At 34.7% G+C, this 24003-nt stretch overlaps 1 protein-coding gene across 1 annotated transcript in view; it reads left to right on the forward strand.

Annotated features, from left to right (window-relative positions):
* Positions 1-18355, forward strand: part of PKN2 (protein kinase N2) — a 130533-nt gene extending 112178 nt beyond the window's left edge. Inside the window, exons 16-22 of the mRNA XM_025912557.2 lie at positions 13-189; positions 4645-4707; positions 6119-6195; positions 11452-11594; positions 15113-15220; positions 15593-15673; positions 15759-18355. Coding sequence (XP_025768342.2) covers positions 13-189; positions 4645-4707; positions 6119-6195; positions 11452-11594; positions 15113-15220; positions 15593-15673; positions 15759-15962 — 853 coding nt within the window. The 3' untranslated portion in view covers positions 15963-18355. The remainder of the gene's footprint in view (positions 1-12; positions 190-4644; positions 4708-6118; positions 6196-11451; positions 11595-15112; positions 15221-15592; positions 15674-15758) is intronic.
* Positions 18356-24003: the final 5648 nt, after the last annotated feature.

Below are 24003 nucleotides of genomic sequence, written 5' to 3' on the forward strand. Positions count from 1 at the left end.
TTTCTCTTACAGCCTGATGTGTGAAAAAAGAATTTTTGAAACTGTGAATAGTGTAAGACATCCCTTTTTGGTGAACCTTTTTGCATGTTTCCAAACCAAAGAGCATGTTTGCTTTGTAATGGAATATGCTGCCGGTGGGGACCTAATGATGCACATTCATACTGATGTCTTTTCTGAACCAAGAGCTGTGTGAGTATGCTTTGGACATTTCTCTGAGTTTTTTCATGACAGATTTTTTTGCTAGGAAGGAGAAAAGGTCTCTCAGTTTCTTTTTTCTTTCCAAATGGAAAATAGATTTCTGCGAAGAATATTAGAACTCTACTTATTTACCTCTTTGCTACATATAAATGTATCTATTTTACTTTGTTCATGTTGAAAATTTTATGGATTACCCTAAATCACACTTGATAATTTAGACGAACAGTTTAGGTTCATTTTAGTAAAATACCTTCTTTTTCTCTATTATATTTTCTTCCTGGGAAATGCCATCTAGAACCATGGCTTTATTTATTTATTTATTTATTTTACTTTTTTTAGAACTATGGCTTTAAATACTTAACTATACTCAAAGTACATTGTTAAGTGAAAAAACATAATATAAAAGAGTCTTTATCAAGTATTTGTATGAAATATTTGGTTTTGCATTTTAAAGGGTAATAAGTTAATGTGTATTAAGTCTTTGCATGTGCTTAAGATATCTCTGAAAGAATATAAAAGAAATTCATATGCATATAGCTTCCAATGAAAGGTATAGAAATATGCAGACTTTTCACTGTATTTTTTTAATTTGCTATTATATGAAGGTTGTGCTTCTTCAAATGCATAAAAATAAGTAATTGGAAATGTTTGAGATTAAATATAGATGTGTATATATTTTCCCCTTACTGTTATCCCAGTTTTATCACTCTTAAATGGTGAAGCTGGGATTTGATCTTAGGAAAGTGCTCTGAATAGCCACACTCTGTATGCTGATGTTTACCAACTTTGTATCTCCAGCCCTGACCTCTTCCCTAAACTTCCAACCCTAATAACATTCAGCACCAACTTGACTTTTCCCTTCATATGGATAATAAGTATTTCTCTTTGCAGACTGAATTTCTGATTTTTCCCATTTCCCCCAACCTTACCCACTTGTCCCAAACCTGCTACTCTTCTAATCTTCAGCTTAGTAAAAGGCAGTACCAGTTGTTCAAGCCAAAAGATAGGAAGTCATTTTTTTTTAAAAAGGTTTTATTTTATCAAATTCCAGTTAGTTAACATACAGTGTTATATTAGTTTCAGGTGCACAATATAGTGATTTCACCAATTTCATGCCTGGTACTCATCATAAGTGCACTCTTTAATCCCCATCACCTATTTAGTCCATCCTCCCATTCACCTCCCCCTCTGGTAACCATCAGTTCCCTATAGTTAAGAAATCTATTTCTTGTGGTGTCTGGGTGGCTCAGTTAAGTGTCCAACTTTGGCTCAGGTCATGATCTCCTGGCTTGTGGGTTCAAGCCCTGCATCAAGCTTCTTGCTGACAGCTCAGAGCCTGGAGCCTGCTTCAGATTCTGTGTCTCCCTTTCTCTCTGCCCCTCCCCTGCTTGCGCATGCTCGTTCTGTCTCTCAAAAATAAATAATAAACATTAAAAAAAAAAAAAAAGGAAGAAATAGATTATTTCTGATGGTTAGTGAAACTTTCAAAATGGAGACAGAAGCCAGAAAGTAAAAGGCATTTCCTGAATATTTAAAAATTAAAACCAGAGCATCTGGACTATGCCTAGCCTGTCCCGCCTGCACATAGGAATTTGTTTTTGTTTTGATATGTACCCCCCCCCCTTTTTAAAGAAATTTAAAATACAGTTCTCCTTTAAGGAACTTTTGTTTTTGCTGAGAATATAAATCATGTACAGATGAAACAGTTAAGCCCAATGAAATACAAGAATAAAATTCCAGAGCACCTGGGTGTCTCAGTCGGTTGAGTGTTTGACTCGTGGTTTCAGCTCAGTTCATGATCTCGTGGTTTCTGAGATTGAGCCTTGTGTCTGGCTGCACACTGATAGTGCATGCTCGCTCGCTCTCTCCCTCTCCCTCTCCCTCTCCCTCTCCCTCTCCCTCTCTCTCTCCCTCTCTCTCTCTCTCTCTCCCTCTCTCTCTCCCCCTCCCTCTCCCCCTCCCTCTCCCCCTCCCTCTCCCCCTCCCTCTGTCTCTCTCTCTCTCTCCCTCTCAAAGTAAATAAACTTAAAAAAAAAAATAGAGGCACCTGCGTGGCTTGGTTGGGCATTCAACTTCAGCTAAGGTCATGATCTCGCAGTTTGTGAGTTCGAGCCCCACGTAGGGCTCTGTGCTAACAGCTTAGAGCCTGGGATCTGCTTCAGATTCTCTGTCTCCCTCTCTCTCTGCCCCTCCCCACTCATTTTGTGTGTGTGTCTCTCTCTCAAATAAACATTAAAATATAAAGAATAAAATGCTACATTGCTGTACTTCAAATTTGAAGTACCTCCCTCTGATTAGATCCCATTGGGTTAGATCAGATCTCACCTCAAAGGTTATTTTTTTGAAATCCTTTCCTGAGTACCCTATCTAAAATACCACTACATCACTAATGTCCAAATCAGATCAGTCTTAACGCTGTTTTCTGTTATCTCCATAGCACTTTATTTCTACCTGAAATCATCTATTTATTTTTATCTTTTTATTGTCTATCTCCCCTCATTAAAAGGGAGGAGGTTGTCTGTTCTGTATATTAGTGCAACACCTGGAAGTGTGGTTGCACATACTAGGTGATCAGTGAATTTTTATTGACTGAGACTGTGGTATCAAAAATAGTTTGTTTCCTAGCTTTGTACCTTTAGACAGAGTAGTTACTCTCTCTGAAAGCTTCATTATGTTTCTGTAAAAGATTTAAAGCTTTGATTTGAAGATTAAATAAGCTAATAAGTGAAAATATGTAACATATACCTGACACATAGCATAGTAAGCATTTGGTGAAATATATATTTTAAACAATATACCCATTATTTGTTGGGTGTCATTAGGGTGATTTGTTTACAAAAAATGAAATAAAAGAGAAATCAAGGTATTTTTATAATTGTTATAATATTGTTTTGTTACCAAAATAAGTTAACCAATATCTTATGTATACAAATAAACAATTTTAGAATCATATCTGTTTGAATGGGACTTGAGCTAAATTCTTTAAACTTTCAACAAATAATTATGTAAGATCTAATGTATAATTAAATATTTCTAAATACTTGCACTTTTAAATTTTTCCAAATTATGGTCCCATTTTTTGTTAAATAAGGGAACACATGACATAGCTAAATTATCTACGTGTGCATTCTAAGAGTTCAAAGAACATTCACCAAACCAATAAGAGTAGTTAGTTATCTCTATAGATGGTAGTGGCACTGGGGTGAGATGGATAGATGGATGAATGAAGTATTGTGCTTTGGGGCCAGAGGTATTATGTGTACTTGATAGAGAAAATACCTATGTATTACTTGCATAATTAAAACCTGATTGTCCTAAGTGTTTCCTTATAGACTATTCTGCACTGAAAACACATCTGCATTTTTAAATTCATGTATTTATTACCTCCCTTCTCATTTAGTAAGCCTGCCATGTTTCAGGCATTATTCTAAACATTTAGGATAAATACTGCAAAAGACCCTCATGGTCCTATTCCTCAAGAGTTCATATTCTAGCTGGACTCAAGTTTGCCTAAGATCCAAACCCATTTACCCAATTTCTTCACCTGCCCCAAGACCATTCAAAGTCAACCTAAGTCAACCTCATTTTCCCCACAAAACTTTGGCTATTTCTCTGTCTCTTTACCTATTACTCTTTACACTAAGGAAATCTTAAGAGTCATCTTAAGTTTTTCCCTCTCCCTCATCCTCTGCTGCTAGGGAGACACCAGTCTTGTGCTACTTTTAAAGTTTCTTTTGAACCCATCTCTTTACTCTCTTTGTTGCCACTACCTTGGAGGTTCTCATGGTCTCCCATCTGTGCTACCACAATAGCCTCATCTGTTTGTTTTTCCTCTGGGTATCTACCTACTTCTACTCCAGCCTTCATACTACCCTCAGAAAAATCTAACATAAATGTGATCGTTCTGCTCTGACCTAAATGATGTGATTCTCTACCGTTAAAAATAGAAATTTCAGTATCCGTAATATGGCACTTAGGGTCCTTCACAACTTGACTCCAGGCTGTCATTTCAGCCTTGTCTCCCACTTCTTCCCCATTCTTTACTTGAGCCACAAAAAACTTGTTATTGGTTACCACAGGTGCCTTTTACACCTCTGTTGCTTTCCATCCTAGGGAATGCCCTGTATTTCCCCCCTGAGAGTTCTGCCTTTTACACTGTCCTTCTGCCCTTATGGTAAATTGTATTTTTCCAGATCAAATGTCTACTCTGAGGACTTTAGCGACAGGCAAAGTTAATGGCTCCCATTGTAGACATTGTATTTTTCTTAGTTTTTAATTTTATCCCTGATTGTTAGGACATGTCTTACTGTGTCTAGCATATACTAGGGACTAAATAAATACTTGTGAAGTTAGTTTGCTACAGAATTCTGCTTTGGAGCATAAAATTATAAACTGGGATTCAACAGCAGTGGAATTTATTGAACATCTTTTTATTTCTTCAAACAGATTTTATGCTGCATGTGTAGTTCTTGGGTTGCAGTATTTACATGAACACAAAATTGTTTATAGGTGAGTAAAGTTTTGATGCTTTCTAATGGCTTATTTTGGTGTGAATTTGAATTAAAAATAATTAAGGATATTTTGTGTTTAACCAGCTTTTTAATTTTCTCTTTCAAATGATAAGTGACCTCTAAAAATTTTAAACTCCAATTTTGAAAGAAATAGTTACACAATAATTATGTGATGAACCTCTTTGTTCCTATTCTTCTGCCCATTACCTAATTAAAATAGTCAAATTATAAGTTGAGCTCTGATAACAAAATTCACTAACAATATTCATTCTGGTGAATATTTTACATCTAACTGAGCCACTGCAGAAAACTTTGATAGACCAATACTACTCAGAATTTGTCCATGATAAAATAAGTAGCGTGTACCAGAGTATAAAACATCACCCTGCTTCCTTAAGTCTTGCTGTCAACTAAACACTGTACTTGGTGACACAGTTGCCTTATGTACTAATATAAGCTCCTTATCAAGTTGCAGACTAGCAACAAATAATAGCCCAGCAGCCAAGCAATGGACCACACTTTGAATAGCATTGCTCTAGACTAGACAAATTCAGGAAGGCTAGTAAGGAGACCATAAACATCAGTGTATTCAAACTTCTAACAATATATCCAAGGTGAGGGTTTCCTCATGGCCCTGTTTTACTCTCAAAGGATAAAATATTTTTAACTTAATTTTTAATCAATTTTTGATTTAATCAGTTTTGGTCAGTGATAGCTTTCTCTTTATTTCGCATTATTCTCTTAGAATAAGGCTGGTGAAAACTTCCCTCTTGATACCTTGACAGTCTTTTCTTACAGATGGTGTGTAGAAGAACTTCAAACTTAGTCCAAGTCAGAGTATCACAAATAACAAATTAATAAAACCAAAGTTAAAAATACTTGAACTCCTTCCACGCTTTAAAATACATATTTAGGGGCGCCTGGGTGGCGCAGTCGGTTAAGCGTCCGACTTCAGCCAGGTCACGATCTCACGGTCCGTGAGTTCGAGCCCCGTGTCAGGCTGTGGGCTGATGGCTCGGAGCCTGGAGCCTGTTTCCGATTCTGTGTCTCCCTCTCTCTCTGCCCCTCCCCCATTCATGCTCTGTCTCTCTCTGTCCCAAAAATAAAAAACGTTAAAAAAAAAAAAAAATTTTAAATACATATTTAAATAGATAAAACATTCCTTTTAAAAAACATTCTTTTCTGTATAGTGGAGAAAATTATTCAGAAATTATATTATGTAGAGTAATAAAAAGGAAGAAAAGTGAACATTTGTAATATATTTAAATCTCAAATCATAACATGAAAAACTCATTTTTAGTAAAAAAAAAAAAAAAAAAGTACAGCTCCTGTTGAAATTATTTTTATCCTACGTTATCTACTGATTTTATTGATTTTTTTTCATTTTGCGTTTTTTTTATCCTGAACAGAGATTTGAAATTGGATAACTTATTGCTAGATACAGAGGGCTTTGTGAAAATTGCTGATTTTGGTCTTTGCAAAGAAGGTAATTGGATATTTTAAAGTTCCTTTTCTAATGGATTACTATTCCTTTGTACTTTGGTATTTTTCAACTTTGTCTATGGAAAGCAAAATGTATTTTTAACTTTATTCTTTGTTAAGACATTATGGACTGTTCATGTAATCTGATTATCACATTATTAAGAATTCTGTGGTTATGAATAGGGTAGGTTTTCAGAAATCATAATGTAAAACCTAAGATCCTCTTTGTATGGTGGCGCCTGAGTGGCTCAGTCGGTTAAGTGTCCGACTCTTAATTTCGGCTCAAGTCATGATCTCCCATGCTCCACGCTATGCATGGTGCCTGCTTGAGATTCTCTCTCCCTCTCCCTCTTGACTCTCCCCCACACATGTGCGCATGCTCTCTCTCTCTGTCTCTCTCTCCCTCTTTCTCTTTCTAAAAAAATAAATAAATAAAATTCTGTCACTACTCTGAGAAAGCATTGGTTAGGCCACCAATTTTTTTTTACTTTGCTGGGACTGTACAAAGTAAATTACATAGGCCTGATGACTTCTGTCCAGCTTCTTAAAACTTCTAACATTTTTAAATAGGAAGAAAATATGCATATATCTCAGAATCTTGTCTATATATTCAAAAGTAAATAAGTAAACTGGGGAAATATGAATCAGAGGTGGCTTAAGTATAAAGACTGTAGGTTTAGGCTCCATACAGTCCTAGGTTTGAACCCTGGCTTTGCCACTTACTTGCTGTGTCTTTGGATGAGTTACTTTGAATCTCATTGAGTCTGTTTCCCCAAATATAAAATCAATATAGTGCTTCTTGTTTAAGAGTGTTTCAAGAATCGGATATATGTGACACAGTGTCTAACATATAGCAAATAATTACTGTTATCTTGACATTTAATTCATTACATTGCATTGTAATGAACATTGTGTTCCCCCTTTTGCACAAGCTTCTTGTTCCTCGGCTTTGTTTTCATAGCACAGTAGAGTATAGTGCTTGGCACATCTTAAGTATTCAGTGAATATTCAATTAATAAGCAGCTGGATGAATAAATGAGTGAACTTTGTAAATATATCACCATCAGTTATCCACCAGCCTCTTAATTTGAATTCAGTAATACTTTTTTTCCTCTTATTGGACTTTCCTGTATTAAACACCGTTGATTTAAATGCCTTTGTTCCTCAGTTTGTCCTTAGCCTGTTGTTCATCATTGCTAGTTTTTAACTATAAATAATAGGTTAATGATTCCAAAATCTATTATTCCTTTCTTAACATAAATATTCAACTATCTACTAGACAGCTTTGGTTGAATAATGCATAGGTACCTCCAACATTATACAACCAAAAATAGGTTCTTTTCTTCAGATAGTCCAGTTCATAGTTGATGGTGCCACAAACTTCTCACAGTCTCCCTATTTGAAAATGTACTATCATCCTGGACTCTGTTCTCTTTCCACATCAAGTTAATGACCAAAATGTGCTGACATTTACCTCCTTAATATTTCTTAAATTTTTCATTTCCCCTCTACTTACTGCCAGCTGTCATCTTGTTTTGAAAAACTAATAGCTTCTTCAACTTTCCTGTCTCTAGATTCTTTGTCCAGCAAATCAACCTGCCATGTAGGTGCTAATAACATTTTTTGAGCACTTAATAATTGCCAAGAAATTTACCAAATTCTTCATATGCATGAACTCCTTTAATTTCTAATAGTCTTGTGACGGTAGGTAGTAGCGTTAACCCCCAGCATATAGATGAGGAAACTAGCCTTTGAGGTTAGACAGCTTTTCTAAGCTTTCTAACTAGTGGCAAAGCAGGAATTTAAACCCAGACTTTTCTGACTCTTAAGAGCCTATTGTTAACTCCTTCCTTGGAGTTTAACCAATTTGAAGTCCTAGCCAACTGGGCCTACTTTCACCTTTTTTAAAAAATACCAGGACAGGGGCGCCTGGGTGGCTCAGTTGGTTGGGCATCTGACTTTGGCTCGGGTGATTATCTCGCAGTCCGTGAGTTCAAGCCCCACGTTGGGCCCTGTGCTGACAGCTCAGAGCCTGGAGCCTACTTCGGATTCTGTGTCTCCCTCTCTCTCTGCCCTTTCCCCGCTCACGCTCTGTCTCTCTCACTCTCAAAAATGAATAAATGGGGGCGCCTGGGTGGCTCAGTCGGTTGAGCGGCCGACTTCGGCTCAGGTCCTGATCTCGCGGTCCGTGAGTTCAAGCCCCGCGTAGGGCTCTGTGCTGACAGCTCGGAGCCTGGAGCCTGTTTCGGATTCTGTGTCTCCCTCTCTCTGACCCTCCCCTGTTCATGCTCTGTCTCTCTCTGTCTCAAAAATAAATAAACGTTAAAAAAAAATTTTGAAAAAAAAAATGAATAAATGTTTAAAAAATTAAAAAAAAAAAATACCAGGACAAGGGTGCTGCGTGACTCATTCGCTTTGAGCAACCAACTCGCTTTCAGCTCAAGTCATGATCTCACAGTCATGAGATTAAGGCCCACATAAGACTCTGTGCTTGTGGAGCCTGCTTAAGATTCTTTCTCCTCCTACTTCTCATGTGTTCTCTCTCTCTCTCTCAAAAAAAAAAAAAAAAAAAGAAAGAAATGACAATAAAAATATCAGGATAAGAAAATTTACCGGAATGAATGAAATATGATAACTACTGCAGTTGACATATATACTACACTAAAATGTGACAGATTGCATACTACTACTACTACTATAAATGAAACAAAAAATTAAGAGTAGTTTTATCCTGAAAATAGGGAGTTTGTAATCTCCTCTAGTTTTTATCAAAGCATAAAATAAAAATCAAGAAATACTAGTTCTATTTTGGTCTTAATTAACATTTTTTTAATCTTGGCCAAGTCGCGTAAAAGGTCGTGTAGAACCTATGTAGATACTATATCAGCTCTTTTTAAAAATAATATTTTATTGAAGAAAAAAAAGTGTGACAGTGTTAAAGAAATTTTGCAAAAACAAATTTTCCACCCTTCTGTGCTAAGGTATTTAATTATGCTCTTCAAATCTTGGTCCATAGACTCCCAAGTTCATTTGAGATTTTCGGTCATTATAAATGTATACTTGAGAGCTTTTCTTTCAAATCCTTTCCTAAGATGATGTTTATAAGGAGCTTTTAACACTTTAGAATATATTGAGACATATTCAATATGTAGAATGTGTATTTGATTAATATATTACTAAGTTATAATAAACAAAATTATGAACTAAACAGAATTTACTAAACTAAATTATAAGAAATATAAATTTGTGAACTAGTTAAAAGATTAATACTGTATGTGTATATGGCACCATTGGTTAACTCCTTTTTTATTTTATTAAGTTTTTAATTTTAATTCTGGCATAGTTAACATATAGTGTCACGTTAGTTTTAGGTGTACAATATAGTGATTCAACAATTCTTTACATTATCCAGTGCTCATTATGATAAGTGTACTCTTTAATCCCATCACCTATTTCACCCATCCCCTCCACCCTCTCCACACAACTCTGGTAACCATCAATTGTTCTCTATAGTTAAGAGTCTCTTTCTTGGTTTATCTCTCTTTCTTTCCCCCTTCGTTCATTTGTTTCTTAAATTCTACTTGTGCATGAAATCATATGGTATTTGTCTTTCTCTAACTCATTTCACTTAGCATTATCCTCTCTAGTTCCCTCCATGTTGTTGCAAATGGAAACATTTCTCATTCTTTTTAATGGCTGAGTAATATTGCATTGTGTGTGTGTGTGTGTGTCTGTGTGTGTGTATGTATGCATATGCATGCTACATAGTCTTCATTCATCTACTGACGGGTGCTTGGGCTGCTTCCATATTATGGCTATTGTAAATAATGCTCCTGTAAACAGAGGGGTGCATATATGGTTTCAAATTCATGTTTTTGTATTCTTTGGGTAAATACTCAGTAGTGTGATTACTGGATCATAAGGTAGTTCTATTTTTCATTTTTTGAGGAACCTCCATACTGTTTTCCATAGTGACTGCACCAGTTTGCATTCCCACCAATAGTGCACAAGAGGGTTCCTTTTTCTCCACATCCTTGTTAATACTTGTTTCTTGTGGCTTTGATTTTAGCCATTCTGACAGGTGTGAGGTGATATGTTATTATAGTTTTGGTTTGCATTTCCCTGATGATGAATGATATTGAGTGTGTCTTTTGGCCATCTGGATGTCTTCTTTGGAGAAATGTCTGTTCATATCTTCTGCCTATTTTTTAACTGGATTATTTGTGGGGTTTTTTGGTATTGAGTTGTATCAGTTCTTTATATATTTTGGATGCTAACCCTTTATCGGATATGTTATTTGCAAATATCTTCTCCCATTCAGTAGGCTTTTAGTTGGGTTTATTGTTTACTTTGCTCTGCACAAGTTTTTATTTCAACGTAGTCCCAATAGTTTACTTTTGCTTTATTTCCCTTGTCTCAGGAGAAATATCTAGAAAGATGTTGCCACTACCAATTCCAGAGAAATTGGTCTCTTCTAGGATCTGTATGATTTTAGGTCTCACATGTAGGTCCTTAATCCATTTTGAGTTTATTTTCATGTATGGTATAAGAAAGTGGTCTAGTTGCATTCTTTTGCATGTAGCTGTCTGATTTTCTCAACACCATTTGTTGAAGAGACTTTTTCCCATTGCATATTCTTGCCTCTTTTGTCAAAGAATAATTGACCGTATAATTGTGGGTTTGTTTCTGGGCTTTCTATCCTGTTCATTGATATATGTGTCTGTTTTTGTGCCAGTACCATACTGCTTTGATTACTATAGCTTTGTAGTATAACTTAAAATCTGGGATTGTGATACCTCCAGTTTTGTTTTTTCTTCTTCAAGGTTGTTTTGGTGGTTAACTCTTGCTTATCCAAGGGTTTGCATTTTGGTATTCTCCCAACTAAATGTTATTTTTTATAATGAACCAGATAAAATATTTTAAAGATTGAATTGAAAAGATGATAAAAATTGAAGCTCAGAATCAATTTTTTTCTTGTAACTTCTTAGCATCATTTGTAATGACAGAGAAAATAAATAAAATGAAGTGTGAAAATTGCACTTCTTTATTTTTACCCATTAATTAAATAATAGAGTTACTGTTGCACAGTTTTCTCTGTACCAGTCCTTAACATTTTCTGTAGAAGTCTGGTATATCTTAAGTTTGGTCACCATGCACAAATGGAACTTTAATTGTGCTTTCTAAGGATATCGTCTAATTTTTTATCTGTTGGTCTAGACTTTTTTCTTTGCTAACAAATGCTTAAATTTTACCTTTTCAGGAATGGGATATGGAGATAGAACAAGCACATTTTGTGGCACTCCTGAATTTCTTGCCCCAGAAGTGTTAACAGAAACATCCTATACAAGGGCTGTAGACTGGTGGGGCCTTGGTGTTCTTATATATGAGATGCTCGTTGGTGAGGTAAGCAGTATAAAATAGATGAGAGAGAAATTAGAAAAGAACAAAATATGTCATTTAGAAATGACTTAATATGTTTCCTGCATAAGTGGAGCTTAAGTTACACATACTTATACACATTTATAATATACTAGTAATTGCCTGAAATTCTATATTACCTTCACTGTGTTTTTTAGGTTTTTATATTATCTATAGAACTTTGAAAATCATACCTTATAGGGGTGCCTGGGTGGTGCAGTCGGTTAAGCGTCCGACTTCAGCCAGGTCACGATCTCGCGGTCCGTGAGTTCGAGCCCCGCGTCAGGCTCTGGGCTGATGACTCGGAGCCTGCAGCCTGTTTCCGATTCTGTGTCTCCCTCTCTCTCTGCCCCTCCCCCGTTCATGCTCTGTCTCTCTCTGTCCCCAAAAAATAAATAAAAAACGTTGAAAAAAAAAATTAAAAAAAAAAAAAGAAAATCATACCTTATATTTCAGTATGCTGTAGTTATTTATGTTTTATGAATTTAAGACATGGTCATATATAATTGATCATTTCATAGGGAATAACAGAAAGACTAATGAAAAGAATGTACTCTATACCTGTAACAAAAAGTCAGTTATACATTGGTCAAAATAAATGCATTGGTCAAAATAAATTGGACTTGGGAAAGGGTAAATATTTAGACAAGTAACTGAAAACTGCTTACAGTTTGATCTTGGGATGATCTTGGGATGAAAAAAAAATGAGTTTGGTTCACTGTTTTGCAGTTTTCCCAGTACCAAAAACCTTCCTTGTACATTCTAGGCATGAATAAATTAGTAGCTGAATAAATGATTGACCAAATTATTGAATGTCAGAAATGTCTAAAGTTTTTACCCTGTATTGTCATATAATGGCACTTATTTCATATAAATAAAGTATTTTAGTCCATCCAAATGACAGCCACTTTGGTATGTTATATTGGAGTGGATATTTAGGAAAGGAGGAAAAGAAGTAGCTAATTAAAATGTTTACCATGTGCCGGGCACTATCCTATTTGCTTTATAAATATTAGCTCATTTAATTTTTCAGCAGCCTTTAATGAGCTCAGTACTAGTCTTAGGCCCATTTTCAGGTGTATAAGTGGAAACACAAAGAAGTTAATAACTTGCTTAAAGTCACAGAGTTCTCATGTGATGGAGCTGCAATTCTTAACTCTGGCTCTCTGGTTTCCTATCCCTAAACCATTATGCTGTTACCTTGGGGTATGGAATCCACCTAACCTTATTTCTATTCTTAAGACCAGTGATTTAGTAAAATTTCTACCTCTATCTAGAAAAGCTGCTATACAGTGTTTTAAGATGGAAAGATGTATTTTATCCCTAATCCACAGTGGTCTTTGCTTTCTAAGAATGCCAGAAGTACTCATAATAAAAAAAAAGAAGAAGAAGAAGAAGAAGTACTCATAATAGTTGTTTCTGTAAGCTCTGACCTACTTGAACTTCCCCCCACCCCACACCTTTTTTCAAAGTAATAGTTTTGTTGCTTTGGGTTTTTTTAATGTATTCATTTATGTATGAGAGTTAATTAGGTTACCAAAAATTACATGCTTGCTTAAAATTGACTCTCCATATTAGCTCTGACAGGCAAAAAATGTGAATTTGTTGCAGAATACTACAGAATTAAGATCCAGTTGATTCTGCTTCCTCTTCTACAGTGACAGGAAAACTTGGCAATGAGCAAATGAAGAAGCTCCTGTTCTGTATTTTTAAAAAGAGCTTCTAATTGATTAACCTGTTAATTACTAGGATATAAAAGACAGTGGATCCAGCTATTCCTTCACAATTGTTTATTGCAGTTTCCTTTCTCTTTAGCACCTTTGTAAGAGGGTAGTTGGGAAAAGAACTAAACTTAAAACTCATCAGTAGTTGATAGTTTTAAATTTACCAGTTTAACATTGGTAAAATTTTAGCAATAACTTTTAACTGTGATAAAAGTCAGGTTTGGCTGAAGTTTATGTCTAATTACTCTATTATTACAAAGATTTGAAAATTCACTGGATATATCATGCATTTTCAAATGTGTATTTGTGTTTGTATGGGTTTTGAGGACTGGAAGGACCAGATCCCCCTTCCTGGTGCCAAATGAGAATTGAAGCATCAGAGAAATTTTAAGTAAACTTAGATATTAGAGTTGCACTCTTGACATCTGAACAGACTATTGAATTCTTTTTATATCTGTTTAAAACATACTTGTTAGCATTCCATTGTTCATCCTGTTAATTTATAATCTATTTGCAGAAACAAGGAACTTTAACATCTTAATGAATATGTGGGTATATCGTCACTCTTCGGGGATTTATAAAGTGACATTTTTTAAATATAAAATTGATCAAATAGACAAAAGTGTTTTGTATTACCACTTGAAATTCTGATTGAGAATTCTTGTGAAAAGGAATTTTTCTCTAATTTGCTGCTATCTCAATCCCAGAAAGAAATGATATTATCTCACATAGTAGTTACTTCATTTATCTATTTGATTTATTCACTTTGAGTGCGTAAATGAACAAACTAAGGTTTCAGTAAATGAAAGTGTGAAATTTCCTTACATATGAGCAATAAGATTGGCAGCTCAGCTTTAGGAGGTTGGGTTCTAAATTCATTTTCATAGATTCCTCAAGTCAAAGATTCTTCCCTTTCCATTGATACTGCTTTCTGCTTGGCTCTTATTCATTAATACTTTACAGGAAACAAGCAACCAAATCTAAGTCATCTCAAATTCTGAAATAGTAAGTCATATTTCATAATAACATTTCAATATATTTGAGAGTTATCATTTTGTGCATCAAATTGTTATACTGAATGTAATTTAAACATGTTTTTATGACTTAGGGTCATTCCTGTCAATATGAGCAACATTTTAATAATACTCTGCTAACTGAAATGCCCCTAAGACTTGAGTTTTGTTGGCAGCTGCTACTTAGTGCCGTCATTATGCCTGCAGATCTCTAATTGTGTTTTGCTAATTAATTTGCTATTGACTGTGAAATTCAAAGTACATCCATATCAGATGTACAACTCAGATGTACAAACTCTGAGCTTCTCTGTATGGTGACACTTATTACCATATTTACTTTACCCATTTTTTTCTGTCTTTCCACAAGATTGAGCTTCTTGAGAAATGTTGATTATCTAAATAATTTTTACTATTTAGTATGCACTCAAAATATTGACTGTCTGGCCAGATAAATGAAAAAGTGAATTAAATAAAATAGAATGGAATTAAATTAAGTGAAAAAATGATATTGTATAATATAACAAAATTTGTTATTAAAATCTGTGAAATAAAGATGAAGATTTCAATAAGAGTATATGGTATATCCTCTGTATAATAGATCTGTTGTGTATCTTTTGTGGCTTCTCACAGTCTTTTCTTGTTTGGTGTTTTGGTAAGTTTTTTGTTTGTTTTCCTCACTACTTGGTTCTTGTCTGTACTTTGGATGGGTGATAAGATTTTACAGTATTGAAATTCATTTTGACTTACTCAGAGATTTTTTTTCTAGTCTCCCTTTCCTGGTGATGATGAAGAGGAAGTTTTTGACAGTATTGTAAATGATGAAGTAAGGTATCCAAGGTTCTTATCTACAGAAGCCATATCAATAATGAGAAGGGTAAGAGCTAATGGTTTATAAACTGGTTAAATTTCTTTTATTGAAGGACATTTCCCAGTTGGAACTTTATCTTTTTTTTATTTTTTTTTTTTTTCTTTTTATGGCAGAAAAGGCCTTTATTGTTTGCAACGGGAAATTAAAGAGGAGGGGGACACGACATCTCTGGCTCCAGGGGTGGCTCCCCAGACTTAACTCTTCACCCTCCCGGGTGAACCCAATTAGAACTTTAGAAGTTGTTTTTTAGTTCATAGATGTTGCATGGTTTAGACAAACACATACCAAAAAAAACATCTAAATCTTTGCAAGTTATGAGAATCTTTATCAACGAAGTCACTGGTTTTATTTTAACTTTTATATTTTATATTGTGTTAGCTATTACGAAGAAATCCTGAGCGGCGACTTGGAGCTGGTGAGAAAGATGCAGAGGATGTAAAAAAGCACCCATTTTTCCGGGTAAGTGTGACAGTTTAAAATTTTTTGTGAAAATAGAAATTAAGTGTAGGAAACTAAACTGGTCATTTTATATTTTGTAATCCAGCTAATTGATTGGAGTGCTCTGATGGACAAAAAAGTAAAGCCACCATTCGTACCTACCATTAGAGGACGAGAAGATGTTAGTAATTTTGATGATGAATTTACCTCAGAAGCACCTATTTTGACTCCGCCTCGAGAACCAAGGATACTGTCAGAAGAGGAGCAAGAAATGTTCAGAGATTTTGACTACATTGCTGATTGGTGTTAAGTTCCTAGACACTGTGAAACCAAGCAAACTAACTCACAAGAAGACCTCTTAACAATAGCAACCCTTCATTTGCTCTCTGTGCCACCAGTAGCTTCTGAGTTTTTTGTTTAAACACATGAAGATTTCTTTAAAAGTACTATTGTAAAATCTTCTTGAAAGTGGCTTCTTTTAATGTATTTTCAACGTAAATCTGAGCACTGGAAACAGTTTCATGGAGTTTAAGCGGAATGAACATCGGCCATGAAAACCTATCACAAGTGAATACTTTTGGATCAATAGTCTATTTAAAAAAAAAAAACAAAAAAAAAACCAAAAACCACTCTTCCACGGTCCCTCGCTATGCCTTATGCCTGCCTTAAGTGGAAGGAAGATTAATCATTTCACTTCAATTAGCTCTATTTTACAAAAAGAACAAAAAGGGTTTGGGATGCTATTACTGTTCACACATAGTAAATCTGTTCGAATAAGGCAAATGCTCTTATTTTTTTAATGAAATTACTATAATATCAAAAAAAAATGTAGTGGTAGTTTGTGCACATTTTTTGGCTTCTTTTTTTAAAAAAAATGAATTGATGTCTTGTTTTATAAATTTTCTATATTTATTAGGAGAAAATTTTTATCGCCTTATCTTTACCAACCATGTAACAGAGCCTCATAGCTTTCCAACAGAGCTACTTGCCAAACAATTTTTTGTTTATTAAACCATGCTGAAGCAAACAGGAACAACTAAACATCAGCATTTACTTAAAATTTTAAGAATGAGGACTTCTGATTAGCCTGAACCAAGATACTGTATTACCTATATGCATTCCCAAAGTCTAGACACTCGATATATTCAATCATACCTTCTTCCAAAATCAGTGGACTAATTACTCCTTTTTTGATATTCGTTGTACATTTTTCAGCCCAGTTTATCTTTTTCTTGTATCTACTGTAGAAGGGAACTATATCTGTTAAAACATAGGGATTATCGTTGTATACATGCTGTGAACATGTATATTTGCAAGTTGTAATGTATTCTATGTTGTAGGTTTATTATTTAATTTCACCACTTCATCACTTTTGTACAGTGGCCAAGCAGACACCTCAAACTCCAGCATTTACGTTAAGTGCATTTGTACATTTTAGGCCACTGGATCCAGATTTTATATTGGCAGTTACTGAGGGCAAAAGCAATATATTGTAACAGAATGTATAAATATTTTTGATAAAACAGTCTATATTTTATAAAATTATTATAACACTAAAGCTGTACCTCAAAAGTCTCTGAAATAATTTGATCAAATACTTTTTACAACTCTTCAGAGGATCCATTTGTGGCTTTTTTTAATGCTCTTAGAGGAAAGTCTTTTGGCAAGCCATGACTTTTCCACTTGCCTGGAGTTTTTTGGTTTTTTTGTTGTTGTTGTTAGTTTTTTCATCCTTTTCCTCTCGTGTATGACTGCATTATTTTTCTTTAGTTCAATAATAACATCTTTAATTCTGTGCTTAGCATGTTAGGGTCATCATATCTCAGGAATAACAAGTTGTGAACTAACCATACTGAATTAGCCATTTAATCACAGTGATCTCATGTCTTAAAAATTGTTCAAATTTAAATTCTATGAGAAACATAAAAGCACATCGATTTGTAGAAAGTTTATCAATACTTCAGCCTTGCTAGGGTGTGCTGGCATGTTTTTGTATACTCTGAGAACAGTTACAATTTTTCCAAGAATTCTTATTTCCTTCCAATTCTATTATTACCCAAGATTCTTTGGGGGAAAATCTTATAGAAAGAGGGAGCAATAAGTTGTTTAAAGTTATTTTAAAATGCCAGTTAATTTCCTTGTTAAAGGACAGGAGGGGATCTTAGCTTAATTGTCTGGCTTTAATTTACACAGTGTTAACACATAAAAAAAAAAAAAACACTAAATACTTTTGAGGTACAGTCTGCTCACCTTTCCTGGTTCTCAAATATGCATAGAAAGCAATGTCTAAAATAGGCTTTTAGCATTAAAACCTGACATAGCATTATGTAACTACACAGTGTACAGAAGTTTGTTTTTTTTTTTTAATTGAAGTCAATCACTAAGAAAAAATTAGAGGGCAGGGTATATTCACACAATTAAGCTGAAGAAAGCACTAATATTTTCTGTAGTTTTTAAAAAATATATATATTTTAGTCAGATTTTAAATTTTTAAACTCTATAGAGTGTAAATATATTTTGCTATTACTGTATGTGTAAGTGACTGCTCAAGCACTTTGTAAGGAAATTATTAGTATATTTTAGAATGGTACACTATGCATTGAAATGAAATGTGCCTTTATGTCATTCTAAGAAAAAAGTGTTTTGCAGTCATAAATTACCACAAATGCACAAATTAAAGTATAAATAGATTATAATTTGTAACTTTGGTTTTAAGTATTTTTTCCTTTTGGAAACTTTCTGTTCGTCAAAATGTGTATTAGCTCTACTATATTCAAGATCTCAAAGACTAACTTTGCTTATTAGCCTTCTTGCAAGTGTATTTGGTCCTGGGGAAGGGCAAAATCTGAGAGCGAACTGTCCACTTCACTGGTAGTAATGGGGAAAGTTTGCATTCTACCTCTGTAAGATCAATAGCATCTTTTATTCAGTGGGGAGATATATATATATATATATATATATAATGCCTTCTGTGTGCTAGACAATGTGGATAGAAAGTTGAAGAAAAATCAAAATCTTAATAAATGAGGAATAGTATACATTAAAATTCAAGCACCAGTAATTCAGGATACCAGTAGTATCCTTTTGTTTGAGGTAACTTACTTTATTTTTAGGACCTGACCTTTCAGAAAATAGGTAAATGAAAACAATGCTAGTCATTATATAGTCCTCTTATTCAACTATTACAAATGGAATATTTAAGGAATATTAGGAATTATTAGGAATATTTTAAGATAGGTCTGTGCTATCCCTGTAGCACAAACTGAGGTCACAGTGGAAATTGCCATTATATGTTAACTAGGTGAAAGCTGCATTAGAGATTCAAATCTAACAAAAATTTTACAGGTGTTACTGATCTTTCCAAAGCAACTGAGGGTGAGTATGAGAGACTCAGAGGATCAAATGCCAAATCATGGATCATAATCTTAATTAAAATTCTTACTTTCTAGCTATCTTTTGAGATCTGCTGTATCTCCAAGTATTGGCCTTATATGTATATAAGTATATGTATTTATAAACATATGTATATAAATATATACATATATAAATAGAGATAAGTTCTTAAATAACTTCAAAGTGTCAAAAATCTTGCATGATTTCCACTTCTAGTATCATGACTAAATAGAAGCTCCCAAGACTGCCAGTAAGACACATAATTGGAGGCACTGCTGGTCTCATGAAAGGTAAGAGTGGTGTCTGGCAACCTCCCACCCCAAAACAAACAGACACACTTGAGCATGGATCTGGACAAACTATAGCTTTAGTACCTAAGAATTAAGGAGGAGTGCCCAAGCACAAGAGTGAGAGTACTCAGAGTTTGGGATTGGAACTTGAGTCCACAAAGTAGGCCAGAGAAGTAGGAAGGTGGAAAGGGTAAAAGCCAGAATGGCAAGGATCTAGCTTTGGAAATGCAAACACTCAGAAGAGGCGAGGTTGCCAAGGATGGATTCCTATAGCAACGCCATTATGAAGATAACAAACCCTGCAATAGCAGTAAGACTTTTGTTCTATGTTTAAATCCTCTAGAGGAGCTCAAGTTCTGGTTTGCAGGTCGTTGTTTTTCTACCAGTAGAATCAAATACTTTGTGAATGAAAGTTTCTCCAGAATGGGAACATAGGACTTCCACAAATTAAGATCAAGTAATACACCATTAAAGGTCACGCAACACATGAGAAATGGGAAACTACCTTGAATGAGAGCCAACAAAAATAGTAAATTTCTATATCCCCTCCAAAATATTGCAAATATTCAAATTCTCAGATACAAAATATAAAATAGTTATGTACAAAATATTTATATACCTAAAATTACCAGGATAAGCAAGTACAATGAAATTTTAAAGAAATTAACAAACATTTTTAAAATCCAAAAATGAAGTACGTGACTGACCAAATTTGAAACTCAGTGAAGTGTTAACACATTAGACAGCTGAAGAGGCAACTGGAGAACTGAATGATATATCTGAAAAATCAATCTCAAATAGATAAAAAGATGAGATGGAAAATATGAAAAGAAGGTTAAGAGATATGGAAGATGGAGTGGAGACCCAAGAGTAAAGAATGGAAGGGAGGCAGTACTTGCAGAGATAATGGCTGCAAATTCCCCCAGAGATTAAAAATCATCCAGGAGGTAGGATATTCTCCATAAAGGATAAATATAAATAAAAGTATACGTAGAACCATTGTAGTGAAACTATAGACCACCAAAGACAACATCTTGAAACTACCCAAAGAGAAAGGACTAATTGTCTATAAAAGACTAACAGCTGACTTTTCAATATTAACAGTGAAAATAGTGGAATATTCTCTTCAGAGCATTGAAAAACCAAATGTCAGCCTGGAATTGTGTAGAAAGTGAAATTAGTTTAAGAATGAAAGCAAGTGAAAGTGTTTTAGTTTTTCTTTTTTTAACGTTTATTTATTTCTGAGAAATAGAGTGCAAGCAGGGGAGGGGAGGAGAGAGAGGGACACAGAATCTGAAGCAGACTCCAGGCTCCGAGCTGTCAGCACAGAGCCTGATGTGGGGCTCGAAACCATGAACCGCAAGATCATGACCTGAGCCGAACGAAGTCAGACGCTTAACCAACTGAGCCACCCAGGTACCCCCAAATGAAAGTATTTTTTAAAGGGTTTACTCTTAAAGGAGTCCTACTCTAAAGGAAGTGCTTCAAGAAGAGATGAAAGTGATCCCAGAATGGTGATCTAAAACACAAAAACGCTTAGGAAAAAATAAAATTGTAAACACTTAGGTAAATCACAAGTGTAATTGTGTAAACAGGTAAATCAGTGTAAACACTTAGGTAAATCAGTAGAACAGATGATTTGTTTCTTTGTTTTAAGTCAACAGAAATTCTAGACAGTAGTAGTAAAACAGCTGAGATAGGGAAGATCAGAGCTGAAATATTCTGTTGTATCATTGGGGTGTCAAGGTATTAATTAACTTTAGTTAAATATACATTATAAAATGCCAGGGATATTCATGAAAAGGATATAGTGCATATAACATTCAAACCAAGAGAGGATTGTAAAAATAATTTCAAATATACCAATAATCACAATAAATGGAACAAACTTACTATTTAAAAACAAATTTCGGGGCGCCTGGGTGGCGCAGTTGGTTAAGCGTCCGACTTCAGCCAGGTCACGATCTCGCAGTCCGTGGGTTCGAGCCCCGCGTCAGTCTCTGGGCTGATGGCTCAGAGCCTGGAGCCTGTTTCCGATTCTGTGTCTCCCTCTCTCTCTGCCCCTCCCCCGTTCATGCTCTGTCTCTCTCTGTCCCCAAAATAAATAAACGTTAAAAAAAAATAAATAAAAACAAATTTCATTTTAAGTTTTATTTATTTTGAGTGTGTGTGTGTGTGTGTGTGTGTGTGTGTGTGTACATGCGGGGGAGGGGCAGAGAGGGGGGAGAAAGAGGATCCCAAGCAGGCCCCTTGCTGTCAGTGCACAGCCTGACACAGAACTCAAAAACTCGCCAACTGTGAGATCATGACCTGAGCTAAAACCAAGAGTTAGACACTTAACCAACTAAGCTACCCAGGTCCCCGCCAAAGTAATCGATTCTTAAAATGAAAGCCTGGCTCTATAATATTAGCAAAAAGATACGTCTAAAATATAAGGGAAGTTGAAAGTAAGAGTATGAGTAAAAATATTCAATGCAAAAACAAAAGTAAAGCTATGGTAGCTCTACTTAATATCAAAACAGATTTTAGACCCATCATGAAAAAATAAGTATCACCAAGAATAGAGTGTTTCTACATAATGATAAAAGATTCAATTCATCAAAAAGATATACTAATCATGTGTGTGTATTTAATAAAGTAATCTCTACATAAAGCAAAAATTGTTAGAGCTACTACAAAATACTTATCATATACCCATCAGGTTGGAAGATTACAACTTTCATTATTGGAAAATAGACTCTTTACAATCAAGAGAGAGTTGAATAGAACAATACGCTTGATCCCCACTGAATGTATATAGAATTCTGCATCCAGCAATTAAGAGATTCCACATTCTTTTCCACATTACATGGAACATTTATAAAAATTGAGCCATAAAAAAAAATTGTAGAAAATAACAAAATATAGTTACACCAATTATATTTTCTAATTGTTACAAAGTATAGTTACACGAATTATATTTTCTAATTGGTTGGAACACATAGATTTTTAATAGATAGATTTGAAAACCAATATTAAATACCCTTTATTGGCTCACAGAAAGAATCGTAATTAAATGCAGCAAAAGTAATTCTTCCAGGGAAATTTGCAAACTAAGTGCCTATTTAAGAAAGGAGGGTTAGGGGCGCCTGGGTGGCTAAGTTGGTTAAGCATCTGACTTTGGCTCAGGTCATCATCATGTGGTTCTTGTGTTCGAGCCCCACAACGGACTGTGCTGACAGCTCAGAGGCTGGATGGGGCCTGCTTCAAATTATGTCGGCCTCTCTGCACCTCCCCCACTCACTCTCTCTTTCTCAAAAAATAAACATTAAAAAAAATTTTTTTTAAAGGAACGTTTTAAAAAACTGATCAAATTGCTCAGCTTCAGAAATCAGAAAAAGGACAACAGAATAACTGAAAGTAAACAATAGAAAAAACAGTAAAATAGAAATAAGCCAAAAGCTTATTCCTTGAAAATGCTAATAGATATAGCTATGAAAAATGAAAGTAGATATAAATGCTATTTATAAATGAAAAATACAAATACAAGCAAAGATTTTTTAAAAGATGTTATTAACATATGCAAATAAATATGAAAAAATAGTGAAAATCTGAAAACTCTAAAAATATTAGCTTAAGCTAGTGTGAATAATGTCACTCTAACATTAATCACTTAAAAGCAGAAATTACAAGTCCACACACACAAAAAAAATAGGTCCAAAGTGTTTTACAAGTGAACTCTCCCAAACTTTCAAGGAGATTATTTTGACCACATAGAAAGTTTTTTTAAATAATGTGAAAAAGTTATAGTTCCTAACTCATTCTGTGAGGTCAATATAATCTAGAAAACAAAATATACAAAGAGAGTATGTTACTGGCAAATTTCACTCATGAATACTGATAAAGGATACTAAACAAAATATTACCAAATGTATAAAAAGGGCACGATAAATTGGGCTTATGCTAGTAATGAAAGGATGGCTTAATATTAGAAAATCTCTATCATTTACCATATTAAAGGGGAAAAAGTAATATATTTAGAAAAAGCTGGTCACTTTTCTGATTTGAAAGGGGTCAGGGGATACTTAAATTGACAAAGATATCTATATTAAAACAACAACTGGGGCACCTGGGTGGCTCAGTCAGTTAAGCATCCAACTCTTGATTTTGGCTTAGGTCATGATCTCACAGTTCATGAGATCAAGCCCCACATCAGGCTCTGTACTGACACTGCAGAGCCTGCTTGGGATTCTCTCTGTCTCCCTCTCTCTCTGCCCCTCTTGCACTCGCTGACTCTCAAAATAAATAAAATAAACTTTAAGAAGACAACAAAAATAGACCCAATGCCATCATCTCATATGAGGAAACATTGGAAGTATCCCCTTAAGAATTGAGGACTAGGACTAAGATGCCTATCATCACTACTTTTCTACATGGATAGGGATTAAAGAAGGAAACAAAATGCTTACTTGCAGATGATGATTGTCTATCTGAAGAACTCAAAAGACTACAATTTAGTAGCAATCATAGTTTACCCAAGATGCTTGTTGTAAGATGAAAATACAGAAGTCAGTGACGTATGCACCATCATCAAACAACTGGAATACATAATATTTTTAAAGCACAACTTTTATGATAGCAACAAAACCAAGTTATCTAGAAATAAGCCTAACAAAAGATGTGCAAGAC

This window comes from Puma concolor, chromosome C1, assembly GCF_028749965.1.
Source record: "Puma concolor isolate L17-30 chromosome C1, mPumCon1.1.hap2, whole genome shotgun sequence".
Classification (NCBI taxonomy): Eukaryota; Metazoa; Chordata; class Mammalia; order Carnivora; family Felidae; genus Puma; species Puma concolor.